At 43.2% G+C, this 24,702-nt stretch overlaps 1 protein-coding gene across 1 annotated transcript in view; it reads right to left on the bottom strand.

Annotated features, from left to right (window-relative positions):
• FAT4 (FAT atypical cadherin 4) overlaps nucleotides 1-17,732 on the bottom strand; it is a 131,929-nt gene extending 114,197 nt beyond the window's left edge. Inside the window, exon 1 of the mRNA XM_061472183.1 lies at nucleotides 12,207-17,732. Within this exon, the coding sequence (XP_061328167.1) occupies nucleotides 12,207-17,507 (5,301 nt within the window). The 5' untranslated portion in view covers nucleotides 17,508-17,732. The remainder of the gene's footprint in view (nucleotides 1-12,206) is intronic.
• Between the last annotated feature and the right edge of the window lie 6,970 nt (nucleotides 17,733-24,702).

Raw genomic sequence — 24,702 nt, 5'->3', positions numbered from 1 at the left:
TAAAGCAGCTGATTTTTGTCTTTTTCAAACTATGCCACAACAGAAAGCACTCTATATTAATACTAGATAAAGCTCTCGTTTATTTTTAAATTACATGAACAAGCAACGCATGTTTACCAATTAATGTCTAGAGTTTACCTGACTTCTAAATGGACACAAAACTGTACTCTATTAAGTCATCCTGCAGCCCACAATGCACAGTAATTTATCACTTGCTCTTTCCCTTGGAGTACTGTGTTAATACCATTGTCTTATATTCCTTTTCACAGAGCTACATCCCTGTGCCTAATTATAGGCTGCAGAATGTCTTGATTTCCTTATTTCCTTGGCTGAAGCAAGATTTTTGTTGTATGTTTAGTGTTTACCCTGCGTCACTTTCAATATAGATTTCAATTTACATGAACCGAAGTTCAGTCTTATTTACTCAGGGCCACATTTTCTGCTTGGTTATGCCAATGTAATTGGTATAAAAAAAAGTAATTCAACTAAATAAAATATAGTTACAGCAATGGAAAATCAGCACAATTAAAAAAAAAAAAGACAGTCCACTGTTTGTAATATTTTCTTTTATAAATTCCAGATTCTCATGCTCATACATCCTTTATAGAGACAAAGTGTAATAACAACGATATATTTTCACAGGAAAAAAAAAAAAAAAAAGTTGCATTTTCCTGCTCCCACAAAGGGCTTTTTTTTTTCCCCTCAGAGCAAAAGTAGATGCATTTATTTTTCCATTCGTATAGCAGTAGCCACAATTAATACTCATAATATTATGGTGTATTAATAGAAAAGCTGTTTGCATATGTAAGACCACAAGGCATCAGGAAAGCACACCCATTTTTATAGCACTGAACCTCAGAATGAAACAATGTCTCCCTCCACCAATTTCAGGCAGCTTTGCTGCACAAAAAAAAACCATATATATAAAAAAAAAATTTCAATGTCTGTTTAAAAAACATATAAATATGGGGTGATCAAGAAAGGAGAGAAAGAGCATTTTGAAGACAATAGACCAAAACAGCACTGTTTTGAATGAAATTTGGTCTTAGTCATTTACAGTATACCATTAGGAGCATGACTTTGCAACTACATTTTCTAATATATTTGTTTCTATGAAAAATGACTGCAATAGCTCAACTTAATGACTGCAAATTGAAAGTGCTACTCAAAATAAAATTTATTTGCCCTAGAATGAAGTCTCATGTAGCATTTTTCTTTCATGCTTACCAGCAAGAACATCCTGTGGATTTCCAGCTGTCACGAGCAGGAGAACATTACTGCCACCATTCATGAAACAAGAATCTTTAAGGCTTTCTAATGAAATTGCTTGGTTTAGACTTTGCTTCAAATAGATGGAGTTGAAGTTGCTGCTTCTACCCCCTTCTCCTCAGCCCTGCCATGATGGATGGTGTTGTTCATGGGTGTAACAGATCCAACAGACTTGGAACAACCGCTATGTCTGGTGACAATGATTTATTTCTGCAAGCAACTTGTAAGTTCAGACATACCATTTTTAGATAGCAGTGACCAGTTAGTTTCTACAGTAAATAACAAAAGCTAAGAAGAACATAACTTTCCTCAGATTAAGAGTCTGTGGGATATGCTTTCCCTTACATGCCCCTGTCCCGCAGTGGCTTGGCTTCCTCCTCTGTCAGACAAACTGCAGACAGACTTAGGCACTGCTGCCTTCTCGGAAGACAAGACATTATTTATACATATATATGTATACTTACATATATACTGGTTTATTTACACACACACATCACATAAGTCCATGACAGGGGTGAGCTAACATTGAGGTTGGTTATGAGCAGAGGCAGTTACGTGCTTTTAAGGCTTCTCAGTCCAATTTGCAGGAGCTACTTTCAGCAATGCATCGGGATTTTTCTATTAGCAGATAAGAGCCAAAGGTTGGACAGCATGACATAAATCCCTGAGGACACATTATTGTTCATTTGTTACAGAAACCTAAAAGAGGGCTTAGCTCCAGCCTTTGGCGTCCTACCGAGCAGGAGCATTGAATTTGTGCAACTCCTTCCTGCGCTGTAAAATGTACCAAAACAAACATATTCATATAGTCATATTCCTCCCCTCTTGCCCCTCTCACACACAAACTCAAAACAGTACCGAGCAGAAAATAAGCCCAAACCAAACCAACAATAAAAGACACCTTTATCAGCCTCAGCCATCTGTGTTCCTTTAGTCTGATCCAAGTATTTTGGCAGGCATGTGTGCAGCTTGCTCCTACTCAATATCATCCTGCCCTGCAAGAAGTCCACTCCCACTTCCTCCCCTCTCCACCAGCACGTGGGTCAGGCGGCATTCTCCATCTGTTGATTGCATGTCTTGAAATAACAAGGTATCAGAGCTTATGTTTAATTAATTATGATCTCAACATGATCACTTAACCTTATTCTGAGTAGCTAAATCCCCATTTGATAACACAGCATGAGGAAACAAACAGATGATAAAACCCCACACAACTTTCGGTGCTGGCCATAGAAATTACTTGGTGCTAAGAAATTTATATGTAAAAATAAAATAAAATAAGCCAATCCCTTAAAAGTCAGAGGTGCAAGAGCTAAGAGTGCTGTTAGAGAGAGAAAACAGTGGAAAGAAAGCCTCTACTTCATCTAAGACCACCACCACCATAAATTAGTTTCCAGACAATCCGACATGACCCTACTGGGGTTAAAATCGGGATTTTCATTAATTTCTTCCCTGAAATCATAAAGGTTCAAATTCTTTTCTAAAGCAGACAGGCATAAAAAGTTTATTAGGCAACTTTCAAAGGGAATAGAATCGTGCTCAGAAAAAGTCATTTAAATCACATAAACAAAAATGCAGGTCTCAAAAGAATAAGAGCGCAATAAACTACTGAGTTTGCCTTCTGTTTCTAAACAGCCTTGTAATTGCAACATGTCTTCATATTTCAGACAGAATGACATTTTGATGGATTAAAAAGATTTGCTGTATTGAAAAGAATAAGGAATGTGGAATGGGGAAAAACACCAGGAAACCCGAAGTGTAATATAGAAGAAAATCCCTATGGAAAATTCAAGCTTTAAGCACATACACTACAGATGTGTACCATAGCTCAGACATCTTATTTATTCTTCTGAACTATTATGGTATAATTATCTTTATTTATCAAAAATGATCCAAAAAGGAGTTGACATGAAAAGCCCTCAACTCAGTTTTCCCTCTAGCTCTCCAAGGAACAATTCATCTTCCAGTACACTGCAAGGGAAACATAATCACGTATTTCCCCACACACAGGGCCTGTGGCAAACCCACCCCTCCAGCTTAAAGTTCTAAGTAGTGCTTCTTCTATCTTAATATACCTATAGCAAATTACTATTGCTGAATTTAATCCTGCACTATCTAGTGTTGGATGCTATTTAAATTAATTCAGTCCAAGCAGGATATAAATTCTATTCATAGCTTAAAAAGAAGACTACTGACTTAGGTAGGTGAAACATCTTATACACATTCTTAGAATTAATAGTCTTTTCCTGAGTTGTATTTCAAGAAATGTTGCAGCTACCAAATATAAAGCTTTTGCCTAAAAACCCAAAGAGGACTAGATATGAAGCACTTAAAGTCTTAAGTGGATTGCAAAGCTCTGACAGAGACCTCCAAAAACAGTTACTCCCATAGTACAGCTCTTAAATCCACTCCTCGTTCCCATCAGTGACAATGACTGTTATGGTCTGTACCAATATAATAATCTGCCGCATAAAAGATGCCTCTAACTAAGGGGTTGGAAATGAGTCAGAAGTAACTTCTAAGACCCAAAGTCTCATTGGCTTTATCAGTGCTGCCCATAAAGAATTAAGTAAGTAGATGACATGCCCTTCATGGGCAGTATGGTAGGTTGGGCACCCTTGTACAGCTCTGGTACAAACCCCATCTTCCTCCTAGGGAAGGCAGGAGCATTTGACCCCTTACCATGCTGTGTGCATGCAGCAGAGGCCCAGAAGACCTGACACCAATGCCGGTCCTTGCATAGCAGCTTTAGTGTTCTCTTATTAAATAAATGAGTCATTTTAAAAATTCATAGACCCACAGACTGGTTTGGGTTGGAAGGGACCTTAGAGATCATCCAGTTCAAACCCCCTGCCATGGACAGGGACACCTTCAACTAGACCAGGTTGCTCAAAACCCCAGAAATCAGGTTACTGGCTACAAACTGTAGCCAGTAACTGTACTATGGAAGAAATAGATAAATTGTGAATCTCCTAGAAAACTAACTTAAAGAATCACACTGCCACGTTTCTCTCACCTTTTACACACTTTTAAACCAAAAGAGGGTAGACTCAGATTAAATCTAAGGAAGAACTTCTTTATTGTGAAGGTGGTGAGGCACTGGCACAGGTTGCCCAAAGAAGCTGTGGCTGCCCCCATCCCTGAAAGTATTCAAGGTCAGGTTGGACAGGGCTTGGAGCAACCTGGTCTAGTGAAAGGTGTCCCTGCCCATGGCAGGAGGTTGGAACTGGTTGAGCTTTAAAGTCTCTTCCAACCAAAACCATTCTGTGATTCTATAATTCTCTGCTAGTAATGGCAAGCTGGCGCTTTGGCTTGGGAGCAGTCCAGTACGTACCGAAGAACTGAAAATGGTATAGGCAGATCCTACAAAGAAAACTACAGCACTGCTTGATCCAGTTTGGTTGTCTTCCAGACACATCCAACTCAGTGACTGAAGACAGAATTTTTCTGACACATGCATGTGTATGTGTATTTAGAAGAGCACAGCTAGCCGTGAGGCTGGAAAATGATATGTGAAATAGAGAAAGTTATGATTTTCTCTTAATGCTGATGATACTTGACCTACTGGCCATATGGCACATCTCAAAGCTATTACTTCTTTTTTTTTCACTTCAAGAACTGTAAGAAAAATCCTTTCTTTGTGTCTCACCTCTAATAGAGTATCCAGATAAACTTCATGGGACATTTAGGAGTTAGTATCCTTCACAAGGTCACTGCTGGGGACCCAGACTTGGCCAGGGGATGCCACCTCTGGGCCACCGGGTAGAGTGGAGGTGGAAGGCGATGCACTGCAAGAAGGTGCTCTTCTCCAGAAGAAAGAGCCCCCAAAGCTCCATCCATCTGTCTGAGCCAGCTGAATATTTCCATCACCATGAGCACTCCTTTCTGTCTGTAGAGCTGGATGTCTGGATGGCTGTGTTAAATATAGTAGAACCCTTATACACTAATTGCATATCACTATGCCACTACAAGCGACAGCCTATTAACAGCATATATGTGCAAAGACTGCAGAACATGAAACGCTAAGGCAAATCCTTGTTTTCATTTCTTTTTTGCATAGCTGTTGGCACATAAATTACTGCTTCATAATAGGTTCTTTGAAATTCTTTTGCATTAACTAACCCAACTGTATGTATTTTTACAGTGCAAACATAGCTATCAGTTCCCATCTGTTCTACTGTCCTTTTGGTATGTTATTGCTCTGAGGAAGTAAACAAAAATAAATCACTACAAAAACAAACCTGGGTGACAGTCTAGACTAAGGGTCTAATTAAAAATAAGATTTATTGGAATAGAGAGAAACATCGTAGTAAAACAAAGACACAGTTTCTCTAACATATCTGGTATTATTCTTGGCAAAGTGAAGTCAGGCTATAAATTTACTGAAACAAATCTGTATGGTACTGATGTGCCATACTGATCTGGCATCACTTTTCCTAAATGCAGGAATATGTCAGGAAAACTCTTTGTTTTACTTCAGTTTTAGTCATCATAAATTTCTTCTCTAATTAAAACCCAAGAGTATTAGGGCTTGTCTACACGCAGGATTTGCACAGACACAATTACATGGGTAAGAAACCAAACTAACTTAACAGTAATGCTACTCCCTATCCTAGACACAGTTAAAACTATGCCAATAGAACTATTTCATGCTAAGGGGTTGCTTTGATGGAAATTAAACAGGCACCTTGTTATTGGAGGGTGGGAACTGGCCCTTGGGAGTGGTGATTCAACAAAATCCAATCTCTGAAAAGACTCAGAGGAGACCATGGAAACATCTGGAGCCTTCTTCCATCAGTCAAAAGGGTACCAACATCCTCTGATGAGACAGAGTCTCAAGGTTCAAGATATGCACAGGAAACAGGAAAAGACAATAGCAAAGATTTCAGGAGCCAAAAACAACTTACTCTTGCCCCAGTAAAGCCAGTGGTGAGGGCCGGAGACACCAAGATGACAAGCAGGCTTTGGTGACCTACTTCTGGAATACTCCATAACGAACAGCCACTGGCTGCTTCACCTGACTAAAACATGGAAAGAAACCTGGACTCCAGCAGCTCTGTGGGGTATCATTTTACATGGAAAAGGACTTGCTTATTAACATCAATAGAATCTAAGAATAATTTAGAGATTTGTATGAAGAATTTAACACTCACCAAAAACAAGCACATGAAAATTTTGCTATGGTTAATGCAAACACTAGCAATAATAGCCAAAAGAGACACATGAAAAACTATTTTCCATAATAAAGTATGTTGGTTTTAAAGTCTAGTGATTTTTTAACATAAAAATCATGAAGTGATCTCACATGCAAAAATGCCCAGAGGCTGTTAAAATAGCAAAGAAATGAGAAATTCTAGATATTAAGAAAATGTAGCAAGGCAGAATGATTAATGAAATTAGAGGATGGAAAAAAAGGGACAACTTTGAACCAAACCCCACAGATTGGTTTTGAACAGTTTTCAACATAAGGCATACTCATCTCCCGCTCCAGTTCAAGCAGAACTTAGAGATCCCTTTTCAGATAAGGGCAAATGACAGCAATAACTTAAATAATTATAAGTTACTCAGAATCAGCAATATCAGCACCAGGAAGAAAAAAAAAAATGGCTTTGTAGCTGGACAAGGCAGATTTTCATTGTTTACTCAAACTTTTTATATGTAGTTTCCTTTGTCAAGCTACAATTAATGTGCCATATATCATTAAAGAATAAACCGATTTATAAATAGTATGAATACAAGGAATACCCCATTGTTCTTATTTGTACGGGTAAATATGCCAGATAACAGACTTCTCTGAAGAGGGTTTCAAATTCTCTAACTAAATTTAAAGGCCTCCACCATTAGCCAGCTTGGTTAGAGAAGTAACACCATCAATGTTTTGCCCCAGCAATCCATCCCTTTCCCATCTCAGGGATATTAGGGCTAGCCCCACATCCCTGAAGTGGTACCCAACCCAAACAGCACACAGCGTGCATTGTGCTCCTACGGCTTGGGTAGCCTCTCCTGCAACATATTCTGTCATTCCTGCTTAGCAGCATCTTCCCTTTCTTAATCTGTGTTTCTGGAGCTCTGCGCTACAGAGAAGACAGTTTTTGAGCAACTCCACCTCACTCCTAGGTTCAGTGGATGCAGGAGTGACAGGACCTAGGCTGGGGTGACTTTAAAAGCTCCACATAAAGTAGTTATCCCATGCAGTCATGGTTTTATGGTCATGGCTGCAGTTCACACCAGGTCAAGGTGAAATGTCCTGTGATTTTCTTTCCAGAAGGAGAGGACCATTCATTCTGTCTGTCTTCATTAAATTCCAGCTCTTCACTATGCCAGCAGTAAGCATTGTCTAAAATCCCCATATTTTGCCTAATAAAAGAAAGCACATACTTTGCCTAGACTGTGGATTTGGGAGATAAAAACCTCCTCCAACCTGGAAGTCCAAGTTTCCCAATAGTGCCAGTCACAAAATGTACCACAAGAAGCAGCTATGCATGCACAGATGCAAAAGAAAATGTGGTGCCTCATATTTCCCTGTCTGAAAATCAAGGGAATTGCCCCTGTTTCAAGAGCATGTTAACATTCATAGGATCATTGATATGCCTCTCCAAGTATTTCCATTTTCAAATCAATACCATCAATAAAACTTTCATTTAAAGCTTATACATTTTCCAGGGTATTAGGGAAGGTATGAAGTGTATAAATAAATATTTATTCTCTCCCTTCCTTGGAAATTATGAACCTGTTTAAAGTTCAGTTAAACATCTTTCATATACAAATAATTCACATCCCAATCTGTTATCCTCTCATTTGTCATATACAACATACACGGTAGCACCACTGGTCCCCAGCAAACCCACTGCTCTCCTCAAGGGTTAAACATGCAAATGTGCCCACTGAAGGGTTAAACATGCAAGCTAGAAATCCCGTCTAATTCCATTTAATCCCTAGTAACAGAGCACAGAAGATGAGGTATTGTCCCTGGGTTCCTGTTATTACTGCCAGCTAAGAAGCAGGGTACAACACACGACCACCCAAAGTCTCCCACAGCATACAATCATTGTTTTGGGAGGCAGGATTGAATAAAGTCACATGGTTACCAAGTGATCCCAATATGCATTAGTCATTCTATATTAAATATAAAATCATGATGGTGAAACGCTCAGCACTGCCTGAAGAGGTTAAAAGAGAATTTCTGTTGGAGAGCCATGAGAAAGGAGCTAAGCAATTACTGCATTTTTTCTTTCAGCAGAAACACATAAAAAGTCATAAAAGGGCAAAGAGAAGAGCTGCAGGAACACCTACATTATTTTTTTCTTATCTGAGAAGAACAATGCCACACCTAATGATTAACACAAGACAGGGCAAAATAAGACTGATCACAGAACACACACAACATCAAATCATCTGTTTTGTCACTGTAGGTTACACAGAAATTGGCTAATGTCCAAAAGAAAAAAGCTTTCTAATTCAGTAATACCTATCCAAAATTACACCACTTGCTGTAAAATACAATAGAACAGGCACTACTTGAGTTTGCAAGTCTCAAAGCATTTGGTACTTTGAGCATAAATACCTCACAACTTGTACTTTTCTGACGCACCCTTCCCGCCCTTCTCTCCATATAGTAATAATAAGCACAGAAAAATACACAAATATGAAACCTAGTGCTAAAAAAACAATAATCCACAAACTGCAAATAAACTGTTCTTTGTTTTATAAACTCTTTAGCTGCTGCTTTACTGAAAATGTAATCCTTCAGTTACAAGGCATGCCAGCTGTTTTGGGGTCAGAAGGGGATTCTCCAGAGTCCTGTCGTTGCATAGCTCTTCCCTTGGACCCTCTCTTCAGAAAACGGTAGTGTATAACCCGCATAGCTATGCCCTATGATCCTAAAGGGGAAGCCCCAGGATGGATGAGAAAGGCTGGATAGAGACTTTTTCAGTTGGAGCACTAGGTTGATCTTTTCATTATAGTTGATATAAATTAAAAAAAAAAACAACAAAAAAACACCCCACACCATTTTCCAAGGACAAGGGTTGATTCATTTGTAGAGCAATTGGCTTCACGCAAGCCTGCTCTTCTTTTATACTGCCTGCCAGCTGGACAAAGGCTAGCCACTGCTTCAAAGCTGTAAATATCTCTATTTCACACCAGGTATCTGCCACCCAAAATGATTCCCAAAACCTATGTTAGATAAAAAACTTTATTAACTTTCTTGCTACTTCTGCTCTCTTCAGTCTCAGACAGCAAGCTTAGCACTGGGTGGCTGACTGCTCAGTGTTTCACTCACATGACACAGTGCAATTAGGATGATGTCTGGCATCAGGGCAGAAGGCATAGCAGGCAGTGAAGAATAAAGTACAAGTCGTTAAGCAAATCCTGTTACTGTTTTTCCCTTTAAACATACTCAGAAACTAAACCAAACATACTCTGCATAGAAGGAACAAAGAAAATATACAATACTCAAGCTTTTTCCTGAAAAAAACAAATTTATACCCAGTTTATCTGTTCAGAAAGCTGCCAGGTACCAGACTTATTAGGCTTTGTCTGCACACCTGCATCAATGCTTTACAACTTACTCCTCAAGCAGGACTAAAAAAAAAAAAAAAAAAAAAAAAAAAAATTCAGTCTTCACCCTGCCATGTATAAGACATTGTGGGCAAAAGAACACTTAAGCTTCATAGTTTTAGATATTGTAGAGGTCCACACACATTCATTTTCTCTTGTCAGTGTTGCGGTTATGCCGCCACTCAAGCTATTACCTTAAAAACTGGCAAAAAAACATTAAACCTTCCACATGGCACATTTGATTCCCAAAAACTCCAGCAAAAGTGTGCTTTAAGGTGGCTTTACAAAGATAAGAAATAGTGTCTACACACTTGGATACAGGCTGATTTTTCATGACAGTAGCTTGGCAGAAAATGAAGACCAAAAATTTTTGCACTACATATATCAAACTAAAAAACAAAACAAAAGTTACCATCCAAAAGAAACATGGAAAAAAAGCTGCATTGCTTATTCAGCACCCACTGACAGTCAGTTTGCACAAAGAATGTCACTTAGTAGTTCTTGTTCAACTGTGGGACAGCAAAAGCTGTGCCAGAGAAATCCAATCAGTCAAGAGAAAGACTGCATATGGTTATGTTTCTTAAAGTTGATAGCTGATTATAATTTATAATGTATCTCTAAAGAAGCACAGTAAGCTAATTACATTTGGAAGAAGCAGCATTTTAGAAGCTGTAAAGATACAACCAGCAATATGAAATCCTAGCTTCCAACTATTGCTTTCAATGTTCCTTCACGGAATAAAACATTTGCTTTTGATTTCAGGAGTGGTTTGTATTCAACAATGTAAAATTTGCTTAAAGTTTCAATGGCTGTTCTCTTCCCTGCTCACCAAATATTCATATTAAATACTTCTACAATGTGTGAGACTATTGCAATCACATGGCCTCCTCTGAGTCTTCTCCAGTCAAGAAACCCTTTGGTCATGTGGACAAACACAGAGTTGAAAGATTATGATCTAAACACCCACTGACAAAGGCTGAACCCTCAAAACATTGTTCATCAAGACAAAATATGACTTAATAATAACACAAAAAATTATAAAGGTTTAATCTTTTATAAATTTCTAGCAGGGATACAGAGACCCATATATCAGGAATCTTCTTTCCAATACACTACTGCTCTTCAAAACATGATAATCAACAGCACACACACTAAGATAAGCTCTCTCATAAGTGCTAAGAAATATCTGAGTTTGAACAGTGCTTAAAGAACTAGAAATACCACATCTGCTAAAAACAAAGGAAAACAAAATCCCAACCAACAACAGAAACCAAACCACCGCAGCATCCTTGACGGCTCAAAGCTAAGACATAATTTTGAAGAGCAAGTCTAGCTGGGATCTGTGCAAGCTATGCAGCACTGAGGCAAAGCGTTCAGCTGGCAAGGGAAATAGTTGAATCACTACACACTACCAACATTCTCTGCAAGTTGACCCACTCAGGAGTGCCAGCCCCAGATTTCCAAGAACTGCAAGTTAAATGGCTCATAGTGAAGTGCAGGAGGCAGCTCTAGAACATGGTACAACTTAAACCAAACACAAGACTCCCTTTCACACCAAGCTTTTCACTATTTCTGCAGAAACCAGCAAGAATAACCTAAATGATCAGCTCTGTGGCTATATTACTAGGCAGAGCGAATAAAATATTCATACTACACAGGTGTGTTTCAAACCTGTTGTCCACCCTTCGGTCCTCAAGCTAATCATGCAGAGAACACTTAAAGACCCTTCAGTCAAGGCAAACGTCTTTATGATACGGAAAACTGCCAGCTAAACCATTGCATTTGTACTGTCTCTCACACCCAAGAACAGAAACAAGATCATTCTCGTACTCATCCATGTGTGCAAAGAAATGGCCTGAATTGGAGGTGCATGAGGAGACCTATCTGACAGACTTAACCAAGCAGGGACGTCAAGCACATCCAAGACAAGAGACACTCAATGAGCTGTTTAGGGAGCAATACCTTACTGGTCAGTTCTCAGACAAATACTGACATGATTATTGCAGTGAAAGAAGCTTAGTTATAATTCACATAGGAATAGAAAGAAATTATCAATTGCTAAAAAGAGAACACATGCAAAACTCAAAAATGCCCATGATTAAATATTGTCACAGTTAAGAGTATTTAGTACCTACCCTGGGCCTAGCGTAGCCAATTTTAGCACTCCACCTAATCTGCTTTCAAATTTCTAGAAGCAGCTTTGAGGAAAACTGTTTGAGGGATACCAACTGAAAGGTCATCTTTAACTAATGAATCAGCAGATTTAGCTTTCCTGACTTCTGCTGTGCACTACTGTCTGTAAAATAGCTAAAAACAAATATATAAAATAGTTCATTTAGAAAGCAAACAGGTAAATAATTACTGAATAAAAGCTTTACCTCTGCGCGTTGGGTGCGGGGCAGAACAGATGACTTTTCAATGGCATAAACATCCACCAAGTAGAGACGTGCTCCTTGCTCCCTGTCCAGAATGGCAGCGGTCTGGATGACACCAGTATGGCGCCCGATGGTAAAGAGGCGCCCAAGACTCTTATCTTCGCAGCGGATGGACACAATGTAATATTCCACCTGAGCTTCAGAGCCCCGTGGACTTGATGCCTCAATAGATATCACATTTGTCCCGATAGGCTCGCCTTCTTTTAAGATGGTTATGTATTTTGGCTGAGTGAAAACAGGCCCATCAGCCCCTTGCAGAATGATAGTCATCTCAGTGGTGGATCTTCTCCTTTCAGGGCCAAGATCTGTGGCAGAAACTATGAGATTGTATATGAGCTGAGAAGGCACCAAAGCTGACGCTACTCTTAAATCTCCACTATAGCGATCCACAATGAAGGTTTCGGTATCTCCGTTGACTATTTCGTATTCCACTTCTCCATTGGCGCCCTCATCAGGATCTGCAGCAACAATTGTCATTAGAATTGAACCGATCACAACCGAAGGGTCGGCTGCGAGAGCATTTTGCGATATGAAGACAGGAACATTGTCATTTTGATCTGTCACCAAAATGGTCACGTTCTTCAAAGCAAATCGTCTGGACTCCACAGGAACAGCCTGATCTGTGGCTTTGACTGTTAACTCAAAGAGGTTAGCAAACTCACGATCTATTTCAGCGCTAGTAAATATCGTCCCTCTCACTTCATCTATACGGAAATGATTACCCCTTGGCATCTGCTGGATGATTGCATAGGTTAGCTGACCATTAATATCTGCATCTGGATCATGAGCAGTCACAGAAATGACAGAGCTACCAACAGGTACATTCTCAACAATAGATTTAAAGATGTCCCCAGGAGGAAAATTAGGAGCGTTGTCGTTGAAATCCCTAACATGTATTACCACTGACATTGTAGATGACCGTGGTGGCCTTCCTTGGTCTTTTGCTGTTATATTTAGCTTATACAGAGATTGTGTCTCAAAGTCCAGTTTCTTTGCGAGAAAAATACTACCAGTGTTGGGACTGATGCTAAAGGTCCCATGATTGTTCGTCCCTGTAATACTATAGTGGAGTTCAGCATTGTCGCCTGAATCAGAATCAGTGGCAGTGACAGATGACACAAGTTCACCAATTCTCATATTTTCCAGGACATCCACCAAAAAGGTTGATTTAGGGAAGGAAGGACTGTTGTCATTTTCATCCAATACATCAATGCTCAACAAGCAAGTTGAACTTAGGGAAACTGCTCCAGAGTCTACTGCTTGGATGACAAGTGAATACGATGCAGTAGCTTCATGATCTAGCTTGCCTACTAAGGTAACTTGGCCTGTGCTACTATCTATTGCAAACTGCTTTTCTTCATTTCCCTTGATTACAGAGTAGTGAATCAATCCATTAACCCCTTCATCAACATCTGAGGCAGAAACTCTCAGAACCTGTGTCAGATTTGCTGCCAATTCTGATATAGTAGCTTGATAGAGATCTTTCAAGAATTTGGGGGCATTATCATTGATGTCTTTCATGTAGATTTGTACAGCTGCCTGATCTTTTAGAGGCTTTGGCAATCCCTGATCTGTTGCTATTACTGTAAGACTAAATACTGCAGCTCCCCTTTGTCTCATAAGAGCTTCTCTGTCAAACTGATGAGTGCTTCTTATTTCCCCAGTTACCGCATTCAGCTCAAAATCTGGCTGCATATGCTCAAACGAATACCTGATTTCACCATTTGGCCCAAAGTCTTTATCTACAGCATTTATTTGCCCTACATATGATCCACCTCTCTGCTCCTCTTCAAAATAAAATACATAATTGGTACTGTTGAACAGGGGTCTGTTGTCATTTACATCCTCCAGAATTACAGTAATGTTCACAGTAGCATTGAGTGGCTCTACTGCTCTATCAGAGGCCACGACCAGTAAAATATATCTTTCCTGAATTTCACGGTCCAGTTCACTTTTTATATACAGCTGACCATCTGGGAATATGCCAAAGGCATCCCCAGTATTTCCTTCAATTATGCTATAAGCTATTTCACCGTTCACTCCTGAATCTTTGTCAGAAGCTTGCACCTTAAAGAACCTGGAATTCACAGGCTCTGACTCCAAAATAGTAATTTCATAGGAAAGCTGATCAAACACAGGTGGGTTATCATTTACATCATGGACAGATACAGTCAAGATAAAGTTAGATGACAGCTGCGGCACCCCCATATCCGAGGCCAGGATTTCAACCTGGTAAGACCCAGCATTTATATCAAGTGGCCCTATTAAGCTTATGGCCCCTGTTTGTTCATTGATTGAAAACAAGCCCTTCGGGTTTTGCTTAAGGCTGTAAAGAACCATACCATTAACACCTTCATCAGGATCAAGAGCTCTGGCCTGGAATATGGTATGCCCAGCTTTCCAGTTTTCAACCACATTTACACTTTCTACAGCATGAATAAAGTGTGGAGAATTGTCATTTAAATCTTTGACAGTTATATTGACCACAGCATCTCCAGTTATCGCCCCACCACTAGCAACCACCTTCAGCTGGTAAAATGCTTGCTCTTCCCTGTCAATAATACTGGCTGTGGTGATCTGCCCTGTCACTCTGTTGATGGCAAACATGCCCCTTTGGTCACCCATAGTAATAAGGTAACTCATATTGGTGTTGAGGTCCATGGTAGAAGCAAAAACAGTACCTACATGGTAACCTAGGGCAACATTTTCAAAGACAACAAAACTGTACACGCCCTGGCTGAAAACAGGTGGATTGTCCTGGGTGTCCAAGACAGTGATGGTGACAATGGCTTGGTTCTGTGACTGAAGATGGCCACCATCAGTGGCCACAATCTGCAACTGATATGCAGTTTTCTCCTCCCTGTCAAGAGCTATTTTTGTTGTGATGGCCCCTGTCTGGCCATGAACCTGAAACCTGGAGGTGTCTCCAGCTGAGATGCTGTACTTGACTGTCCCATTAGGTCCCAGATCAGGGTCCGTGGCAGACACTGTGGTCACATAGGTTCCAGCTGGCTCATTCTCTTGGATATGGGCAAAATATTGAACAGGGTAAAACACAGGACTATTGTCATTTACATCCAGGAGACTCACATTAACTCGAGCTATGGAAGTAAGCGGAGGAGAGCCTAAATCAGTGGCCAGGACCTGCAGGGAGAAATGAGCCTGCTCCTCTCGGTCCAGCTGCGAGATGGTGCTAAGCTTGCCTGACACAGGATCCAAACGAAAGACCCTGCGAGGGGTGACCGAGGAGGGGCCAAGCACAGCCAGCGCTGGTTCAGCTTCCTGCAGGGAAAAGCGGACTGTTCCATTGTCCCCCAGGTCCCCATCTGTGGCACTCAGGACCAGCAACTCAGTTCCTGATGGGGAGTTTTCAGCCAGGGACACCTGGTAGCCCTCGGGTTGACTGAAGCAAGGTTTATTGTCATTGACATCCAGGATGGTCACCACCAGCTGTGCATAGGAGAACCTGGGCTGCACCCCTTGGTCACGGGCACTGATGTTGAGCACCACCTGAGAAGCAGTCTCCCGGTCCAGCCTGCTGGAGGTGGACGTGCCTGCAGCATGCCCAGCAGTGCCACCCTCGGGGCCAGCTGTGGTGACCAGCCCACTGTGCTCACTGATGCGAAACCAGCCAAGCTCATTGCCTGAGACGATGCTGTATTTGAGATTGGCATTGAGGCCCGAGTCCCGGTCCGTGGCACTCAGGCCCCTCACATAGCTGCCCAGGGGCACCTCCTCACTGATGTTCACAGTGTAGACCGACTGCCCAAAGACAGGGGGGTGGTCATTGATGTCATTCACAAAGATCACCAGGCTAGCCACTGATGAACGGCTCACAGGAGCTGCCACCACTCCATCAGGGGAAAAGGCAGAAGTAGGGGGACCCGGGGATGGTGGAGGGGCCCCATAGTTATCTGCTACTGCCACCGTAAGGTTATAGGCCGGGATGCGCTCCCGGTCCAGCGCAGCTGCTACCTTTATAAGGCTGAGGTTGGGTACCTTGCTGCTGTGCACTTCGAAGTGACGCTGCTCATTTCCAGCCAGGATTGACACAGAGATGTTCCCATTGGCTGCAGGGGAGTCGGCATCACTCACCGTCAGCAGGGCCACCACTGTGCCAGGTGCTGCGTTCTCATCCACGGAGGCAAAGCGAGAGGTGGCTGGGAAATAGCGAAACTTCACCCGGGGCTCATTGTCATTGACATCAAGCAGGCGGATGAGGGCCTCAGCCCGGCCGCTCAGTGCTGGCACCCCTCGGTCCAAGGCCTGCACCGTCAGTGAGTACTCCTGTCGCATCTCATAGTCCAAGCGCTCCCGGATGCGGATCACCCCACTCTCAGGGTCCACCTCAAATGGGAGGCTGACAGCCCCCTCCCCACCACCACCACTGCCATCACCTCCTTCCAGGCGGTAGTAGATGTCAGCATTGGTACCTTCATCAGCATCAGCTGCAGTGACCTGGAGGACACTGGCCCCAACAGGCGCATCCTCAGGCACTCGTGCCTGGTAAAGAGTCTGGCTGAAAATGGGTGGGTTGTCATTGATGTCCTGGACAGTGACGTTGACCTGGAGGTACCCCCGCCGCCGGGGCTCTCCCTTGTCCTCCACTTGCACCAACAGCTGGTAGGTGGGGGTGGCCTCCCGGTCTAGCCCACCCCGGGAAACCAGGTGCAAAAAAGCACCTTCACCGCTGGGGTTGAGCGTGATGTTAAGCCGGAAACGCCCCTCCTCATTGCCGGCCACAATGCGGTAGGAGCCATGGTCTACACCATTAGTGCCACTGTCGGCATCGGTGGCCGTGTCCAGGATAAGCTGTCGCCCGCTGCCCGTGTCCTCCTTGAAAGTCACCACGATGGAGGGATCGGGGAAGACGGGTGCGTTGTCGTTGAGGTCGAGCACCAGGACCCGCACCTCGCTGGGGTAGGTGGGCTGGCTGGAGAGCACCACCAGGTCCACCACGTCGCTGGTCAGGCTCTCGCGGTCAATGGTGGTGCGGGTGTGCAGGGCTCCCGAGCTGGCGTTGATGGTGAAGAGGGCGTGCTGCTCGCTCAGCCGGTAGGTGAACCCGGGTCGGGTGGCGATGGTGCCTACCCAGGTGCCGGGTGGCTGCTCCTCCAGCACCTGGAAGACCTGGCGGGGCTCGGCGGCGGCGCCCAGCGGCAGCTGCGGCGGCAGCAGCAGCACCGACAGCAGCAGCAGCAGCGGCGGGGAGGCCCCGAGGCCGGCAGCGGGGGGGCGGCCCATAGCGCACCGGGACAGGGTCCCGGCGCTGCCGCTCTCAGCGGCGCCCCCCGGGGTCCACTTTCCCACAGACCGCTCCCGCTTCTCTCCTCCTCACTCACGGAGCCTCCGCTCACCCTACCCCTCCACGGACGGGAGCAGACCCGTCGGCACGCAGCGCTCACGGGGCGCTCCGCTCCTGCTGCAGCCGCTGCCGCTCCTCCCGCCGCAGCCGCCGCTCCGGGGCTGGGGGGCGCCCGGGGGCGCCGCGCCGCATCGCCGCCGTAGTTACCACCGGGGTGCCGGCGCTTCGCCTCTCCGCAGCAGCGGCAGCCGCCCCACTAGCATGCCCGGTGCCGGCACGGCGCTCAGCGGCGGTGCGGGACGCCGCCGGGTTTGTAATCCACGGCCGTAGCGCTCTCCACGGCCCGACCCCAACTTTGCCTGGCGCTCATTGATCCCTTCCCTCTTGACGCCCGCCGCCGACTCCCCCCACGGCCTCCCATTGGCCGCCCCGCCCGCCACCGGCCCGCCCACCGGCCCGCCCAGCCCGGCGGGGGCCCCGCGTACCTGGGGGTCCGCCCCGGTGGCCGGGAGGGGGGTCCGGGCTGGCGGGAGGGAGTCGGGGCGGCGGGGCCCTCGTCGGTCGGGTTGCGGCGGCGCGCCTGCCCCGCACACCGAGGGACGTGGCGGCGGGCGGTGTTTGTAAAGCAGCTCGTAAGGAAGTTGAGGCTGCTCAGCGCGGCGGCCGGGACGTGTGGTCCCCGGGAAGACGCTCGGCTGCGCCGCGATAAACTTCCAAGCAAGGCACCGGGTAGCGCGGGACCCGAAGCAGCCGAGCGTGGGCGCCGAGCGCCCTCTGCTGTCTCGCTGCCGCCCGGCCCTCGAAGCGGTGGGGACTGTGGGAGTGAGCGTTCCCCCTTGCTCCATGCGGGAGGGAAAGGTGAAGCATGCCACTGGCTCCCCATCCTCGCGAGCCCGTGCTTTCCTTCATCCCAAAACAGCCTTCAAATGACCCGGAGAGCCCCAAACCCGCCTGCCCGCGGCCACCGTCAAGCGCCAGGGCAGGGACAGCCCCAATGCCAGCGGTGTCAGTGGAAGCAAAAGTCTGATTCTGTGTTTGTTAACCTTTAAATGCAAGCTCAGGCACAAACATGGCAGTTGACCAACCTGCGGGCAGCAATTAAGCTGACAAAGTAAATCCAGTGTAGCCATGTAACAAATCAACAAACACGGGAGTTTTGTAGCCATGTAACAAATCAACAAACACGGGAGTTTATTTGTCCTTGTGAGGTATTTAATGAACCTGGCAGTGAATTTTCCAACATGGAAAAGTAAGAAAAGAGAGAAGTTAGGTGGAAAGAAACAAGGGGAGTCTGAGTAACGTGGAGTTGGAAGAGTTGCAGGGGTAAGGTGTCAAAGATGGGTATAATGCAAAAAAAAAGGAGCTCAAATAAACATCAGCAGGAGTCTTGACTGGGAGTGGTTGGTGAGGTAGATGCCCCTGGACAGTATTGTCATCTAACCCAAAAACAGACTTCAGGCCCTTAACTCCTTCCAATCCCCATTCCCTTTTGGCAGCCCTGACACGGTGGCTTTTTAAACAAATCCCTGCCAGCTCCACCACCACGGGGCACCTTTCCTCCTAGGGGCAGCTCTCCATAGCCTGTACTTAGTTCTGCACTTTGCTGTACCTGCTACAAGATGAGGAGGAGTTTTGTGCCTGAAAGCACCCTGCCAGCTGCATGAATTGGTTCAGCAGGAGATAGCAAGTATACCTTCAAGCCTTACAAACCTACATACCTTAGTGGAAACACCTCCTTCCCTCTCACAAGGAGCGAGCTGGACAGTAAACCATGGGGCAATTAAGAAGGGATCATTAGTCCTGTCTGATCTCTCTGATCACATCTTGCTGTCAAAATCTGCACCAGTTCTTTGATATTTAACTCCATCTACAGGCGTACATCGACCCTTGCTTGCAGTCAGCAGTTCACTAGCTCTTCTCGAAAGGCAGCCCTGTGCATCTAGACATCTTTATTTGTGTTATAAAAATGCCCCCAGTTTAGATGAGAAAACAACAGCAGTACGGTATTTTCAAAGAGAAGAGATTATATGGGGTAAAAGGGGAGGATTACCTTCATAAATTAACATCAGTCCTAGCTAGAATAACTCCTCAAGCATTCACCATGGCTTTATCACTAGAGGCTTTTCCCACAACCTGGGATTTTCCACATCTGCCAACTAAACTTGAGCTCTGAGTTGACAACATAGCACTGAGAAACATAGTGGGCATTCTGACACCCCTGAAAGGACTTTGATCCATTCACTAATTAACAGATCAGAATAAATCATTAACCAGCTACTTTATGTGTGCAACAGGCAAAATCTTGCTCTGGTTGTTCGAGCTTTTCTGCACCCGTAGTTTGCACTTCCCTCTGGGCTCTTCTCTCATATATGAAACTTCAAAGTGCTGCTATAAAAGTATGGAAATTCAAATAAATGAAAATTCAACATTAGCCTCTTAAATTCTGTACACCTGAGGTAAGCATATTGCATAAAATTCTGGAAAAAAAAAAGAATATCTAGAACAGAGGAGAAAATCTAGACAATAGGATTTACAGCACCAGGTGTATGCTATTCCAGACACTCACAAATAGCATCTGTCAATGTTTGATACCAGAACTATGATACATGCCCATTATATTAACACAAAAAGATACATTGCAAAAATTTTCATCTCACATATGATAATGAGCCCAACAATATCTATTTGTCAGTTTTCAGGCTGTGTAATTTAACATTGGGGTTTATATCACATATCTAATATGATGACTGTAAATATCAGCAAGTTGTTTCAGAAACAGAATTTGCTTAAATCTTTTGTATTCGTAGATGTAAAGCTAGCCTAGATGTATTTCTAGGTACGAGCCACCTACAAAAGAAAAGATCACAACCTTTAAATTCCTGAAGTGATTCAGGATATCAAAATTCCATTTCTTAGGATTCAGAAGTGACTTTTTTTAATGAAAATGTTTACAGAAAATTATATAAAAATTTACAACTAATTCTAAGTTACCCAAACAATTTCAGTCAATTTTTTTTCTAACACTCACTGCTGTTGTATTATATTCTTAATGTTAGCTTCTATGTCGAATGTAGCCAAAGTTAGGAGATGATTTAAGAATAACAGTTTTACTTTTTTGGGGGGGAGGGGGTGGAGAAAGGAAGTTGTTTTAATGGTTAAGAAAAAAAATCTGTTGAACTTGAAGCAGCTACAGGAGATCTAAATCAACACAAACCTGCCTATACTGTCACTGGTACTGTCAGCAAGAGGGATTTCAAATGCCTTCGTGGAACAGTGATAAATCCCTCAGGATCCATTCTCCCCTCTGTCAGTGCCCCTAATTTTGCTTCCTGAGAGATGACCAATTTGCTTACGTGAAGATTTGGATGTGACTGTCACAAGCACTGCATTATTTTGACCTATCAGTGGTAAAAAAACAGGACAGGACAGAAGGAAAAAAGACAAAGGTAATAAAGAAATCTTGTGTTGCCTGCCATAGGGTCATGGCCAGTGGCTCTCCACCTCCATCTGTCACTGAGCGACTCAGATGAGAACAGTGCTGAAGAACCAAAGCTTGTGGAAACCATGACCATCTCCACTGCAAGTGCTACCTGAGTTGCTTCAAACCCCTAAAATTCTGGGCACTTTAAGAAAGTCTTTATCACCCTCATACTAAAGAAAAAAGGAGAGAAGAAAAAAGAAAGGCCTTAAAACTCAGGGAAACTTCCCAAATTCTTTCCTGAAGCCCACTAGAAACTTTACATGTAGATCTGTGTCCTCTTTGCAATTCTTAGAGACTGATTAAAGCATGACAGAGAGAGACGTCCTAAGCCAACTTCTTCCTACTGCATTAGCCTAAGTCTGGAGTAGTTCTGCTCCTGTTACTGTAATTACTCTGGTGATACATCAGCATAAGTCTGGGTAGAGTTTTGACCCCTTTCAGATTAACACAAATAAATTCAGACACAGTTAAGGCTGTGCTAGGAAGCGTTCCACCACTCATAACTTTTAAAAAGAGAAATAAAGTGAAGAAAAGGTCATTTTGCACTTTTCGTCTTGCCTACAGCTCTGTTGATAACACAGCCCAACACTTCATCAGGCTTTCACCTCCAGATACAGAACAAGCAATCTAATCCCAACACTGTCCTGCTCACACTCCACTGCAAAGTCTTAATAGGAACTTCATAGTGTCCGGTGTCAACAGATCAACACATCTGGCTGTCACATTTAATGTGTTTCCAATGCTGCTTTGCCTAAAAGTGGCCAGTGATGCTGCTGAAATGTTGTGCTGGAAGGCACAGAAAGTAGAGAAGCAAGTGGAGGGCTGATAAATGCAATAAGGAGCATTACAGGGAAAAAAGCACATGAGTTTACACGTTTTCTTCCCATGTAAGCTGAACGAAAATTGAACGCGTGCCTATTATCTCACATGGTCCTCAGAGGTCTCAGGCTTATATCAGATATTATGACAGGCAGAGAATTTTATTCTGCAGCTGGAATAGGAACCAGTTATGAATTGGGCAGATCTGGCAGGTATTCTCTATTTTGTATGTGATGAGCTGAAGGTGAGACAGCAAAAGCCCTGTTTGATGTACTCCTGAGTAGTGCGGGACTCAGCATTGGACATTTTCATTATTCCTTGCAGGCAGCTGGAATCCTGCTCACGCCTGCATCATTATAGTTTACAGTTGGATGGGATGATCTTAAAGGTCTTTTCCAATCTAAATTATTCTGTGATCATCTACAGACCCCAGCATTGTTTGTGGTAGGAGATGTCAGAGTCCTTTCAGGATGGACTTTATCTTCTCACCCACCTAATGTCACTCCTGCGAGGGCACATGGTAGAGCTGAAAGCTCTTCAGGGGACCAGCTAGGTCTTCTCAGGAAGTAATTTCTAGTTTCACTGGTATGATATGTGAATGAAATATCGCTACACAGCTCCAGGAAGATGTTCTTGTACTCCTGCACGCAGCATTTACTTCTCATCACTGTGCTGGAGAATTCAGGAAATGCAGGAAATTCAGCAGATAACTTTTAAAATCTTAGTGTATCCCAGAGATATACCAACTGCTACCCCCTCGGTGTGAGCTATGCTTCTTGTTCCATATACACAGCTTTATGCTGTATTAAAATGAATTTTGGTCTAGTTCAGCTTCCCAGTAGGTAAAGATAACCAATAATGCAGATTGTCTGGGGACGTTCCTAACTCATTTCTATGTTTTTATATCGTGTCTGCCGTATCTCAGACAAAAAGCATTCCAGAGTGCTCTGAATAACTAACTTACCATTTCGCTACACCACATATTTTGTTATCAGCTGATGGTTTTATTGGAATTAATTTTATTTCCTTCTAGACCATTGATAAAGATCTGGAATGGTATTTGACCAAGACTATGCGGCTCCTGGCAGAGCCACTAAAAACACCTTAATTGGATGAGGATAACTCATTAGCTCTTTTTTTTTAGGTCTATCAGTCCACTTGTGTTAGTGTATTGGACACAGCCTGCTCTACGAGCAGGGATATTTTATCAGATTCATATGGGATTAAGTTAAACACTGTAAAGAATCATAGTATCAGTACTTGCAAACCCAATATAAAAATCACATTTTATTATATGTTTTCTTAGATAAAACCTATTACTAAATACATTAGAAACCAGCTTGGCATTCATCACCGAAATTCTGTGCTTGCACACCACAGGAGCCTTCCATGATTTCATGACACACAACAGACTAACCAGTTTATCCTCTCCAGCCTGTGTAAATGTATAGTATTAATAGCTGACTGTCTTTTAGCATTTCATGGGTATATTCAAGGATTTCTTTAAAACGTGCATTCCAGGTCCTGGAAGCCAAGAATTATTTCAGTGTTGTTCTTCCCTCCCTCCCCTGTCCCCCCGCCCTTTTTTATTTTTTTTATTTAAATGCACAGAACCCAGAATAGCAGCTTTGCTGACATTATTGTATCCAGCCATCAGACGACAGGAAAAAGAGGCAAATTGTACAGTGGGTCCACAGCAGCTGCCAAGAATGGAGGAGATCTTTCAGACCATTGAAAGCAGTTAACAAAAATATTTGTTTTTCTGGCAGAGTTATACCTCAGTCAAAATTTAAAGCACATACTTATATCAACATCCATTAATCATTTCTTCAAGCCATGCTGCCTTAGAGTCTTAAGTAGAAAGTCAATAAGCCTAATTTTATGATCTCTAAATACAATGCAAGGATTTAAAGTAGCACTTGGTACTGGGGTTTGGATTTAAGTTGCCTTTGTAGGTCCACATTGGAAGTCAATTGTCTATGTTCCTTTTATTTGGGGAAATTAATTTCATTTTCATTTTCAGATTTGAATGATTTCAGGGAATGATTTAAGCCAGGACAGGGTAGATTTCCATTTACGTGGCTTTTGTGTGTTTTGTAAAGCTCTGTCATTTTACAGCAGCTGAGATGAGAGTTCGTTAGTGGTACAGGAAATACTGCTGCTGTATTTCTTTTGTGTGTGTTTGAAGAAAACAAATGTTTTCCTCATCAATGGTCTAGTGTGACTTTTTCCAGGAGCTTTTACTACAGAACCAGTCTTGTCATTACTCACATAAAGCAACATTTGATAATTATTCATTTGTGGTTGCTAAAACCTATATTCCATGTCTTGATACCTGTCCAAGCCAGCTTGTTTTATTGGCCTATAAACCCCCTCAGAGGTGATAGTTCTATGTTCTGGCAGGACTTTCTTGGAGGCGCTATGACAACCAAATTGCCTGAGAATTGTGAGCATCCGCAAAGCAGCCTAAGAGATCAGGCTTCAGACTGGTTTCTTACAGGCATGTTTTGGAATCTGCTTCCCCCAGAAGTGTCATTTCAGGCCCTACATTAGCACAGTAGTCAGAAATTATAGGCCTTATTATAAAACTGTGAATTCCCCTCTAGAAACTTCATGACAAACATGGGTTTTATTAATTGTACTCTACTAAAAATAGAGTTGTAAAGGATAAAAATTTCACACCTTTTCTTACCTACTTGTTCAGATTTTTGATTTCCCAGAATATTCCCCTAGCTTTCTATCTAAAAATGGATTTAGTTTATTCCTCTACTTCATTTGAGGCCTTTCTTAAGAGGGTGCATGAACATCTTCGGTTCTTTCACTGAGGTTTTTCT

The sequence above is a fragment of the Pezoporus flaviventris genome, unplaced genomic scaffold, assembly GCF_033815535.1.
Source record: "Pezoporus flaviventris isolate CSIRO_AGI_PZ_B2104156 unplaced genomic scaffold, CSIRO_AGI_Pfla_v1 ptg000070l, whole genome shotgun sequence".
NCBI classification, from domain to species: domain Eukaryota; kingdom Metazoa; phylum Chordata; class Aves; order Psittaciformes; family Psittacidae; genus Pezoporus; species Pezoporus flaviventris.
Note: the sequence above shows the minus strand (reverse complement) of the source record. Positions and strands in the feature narration are given on the sequence as shown.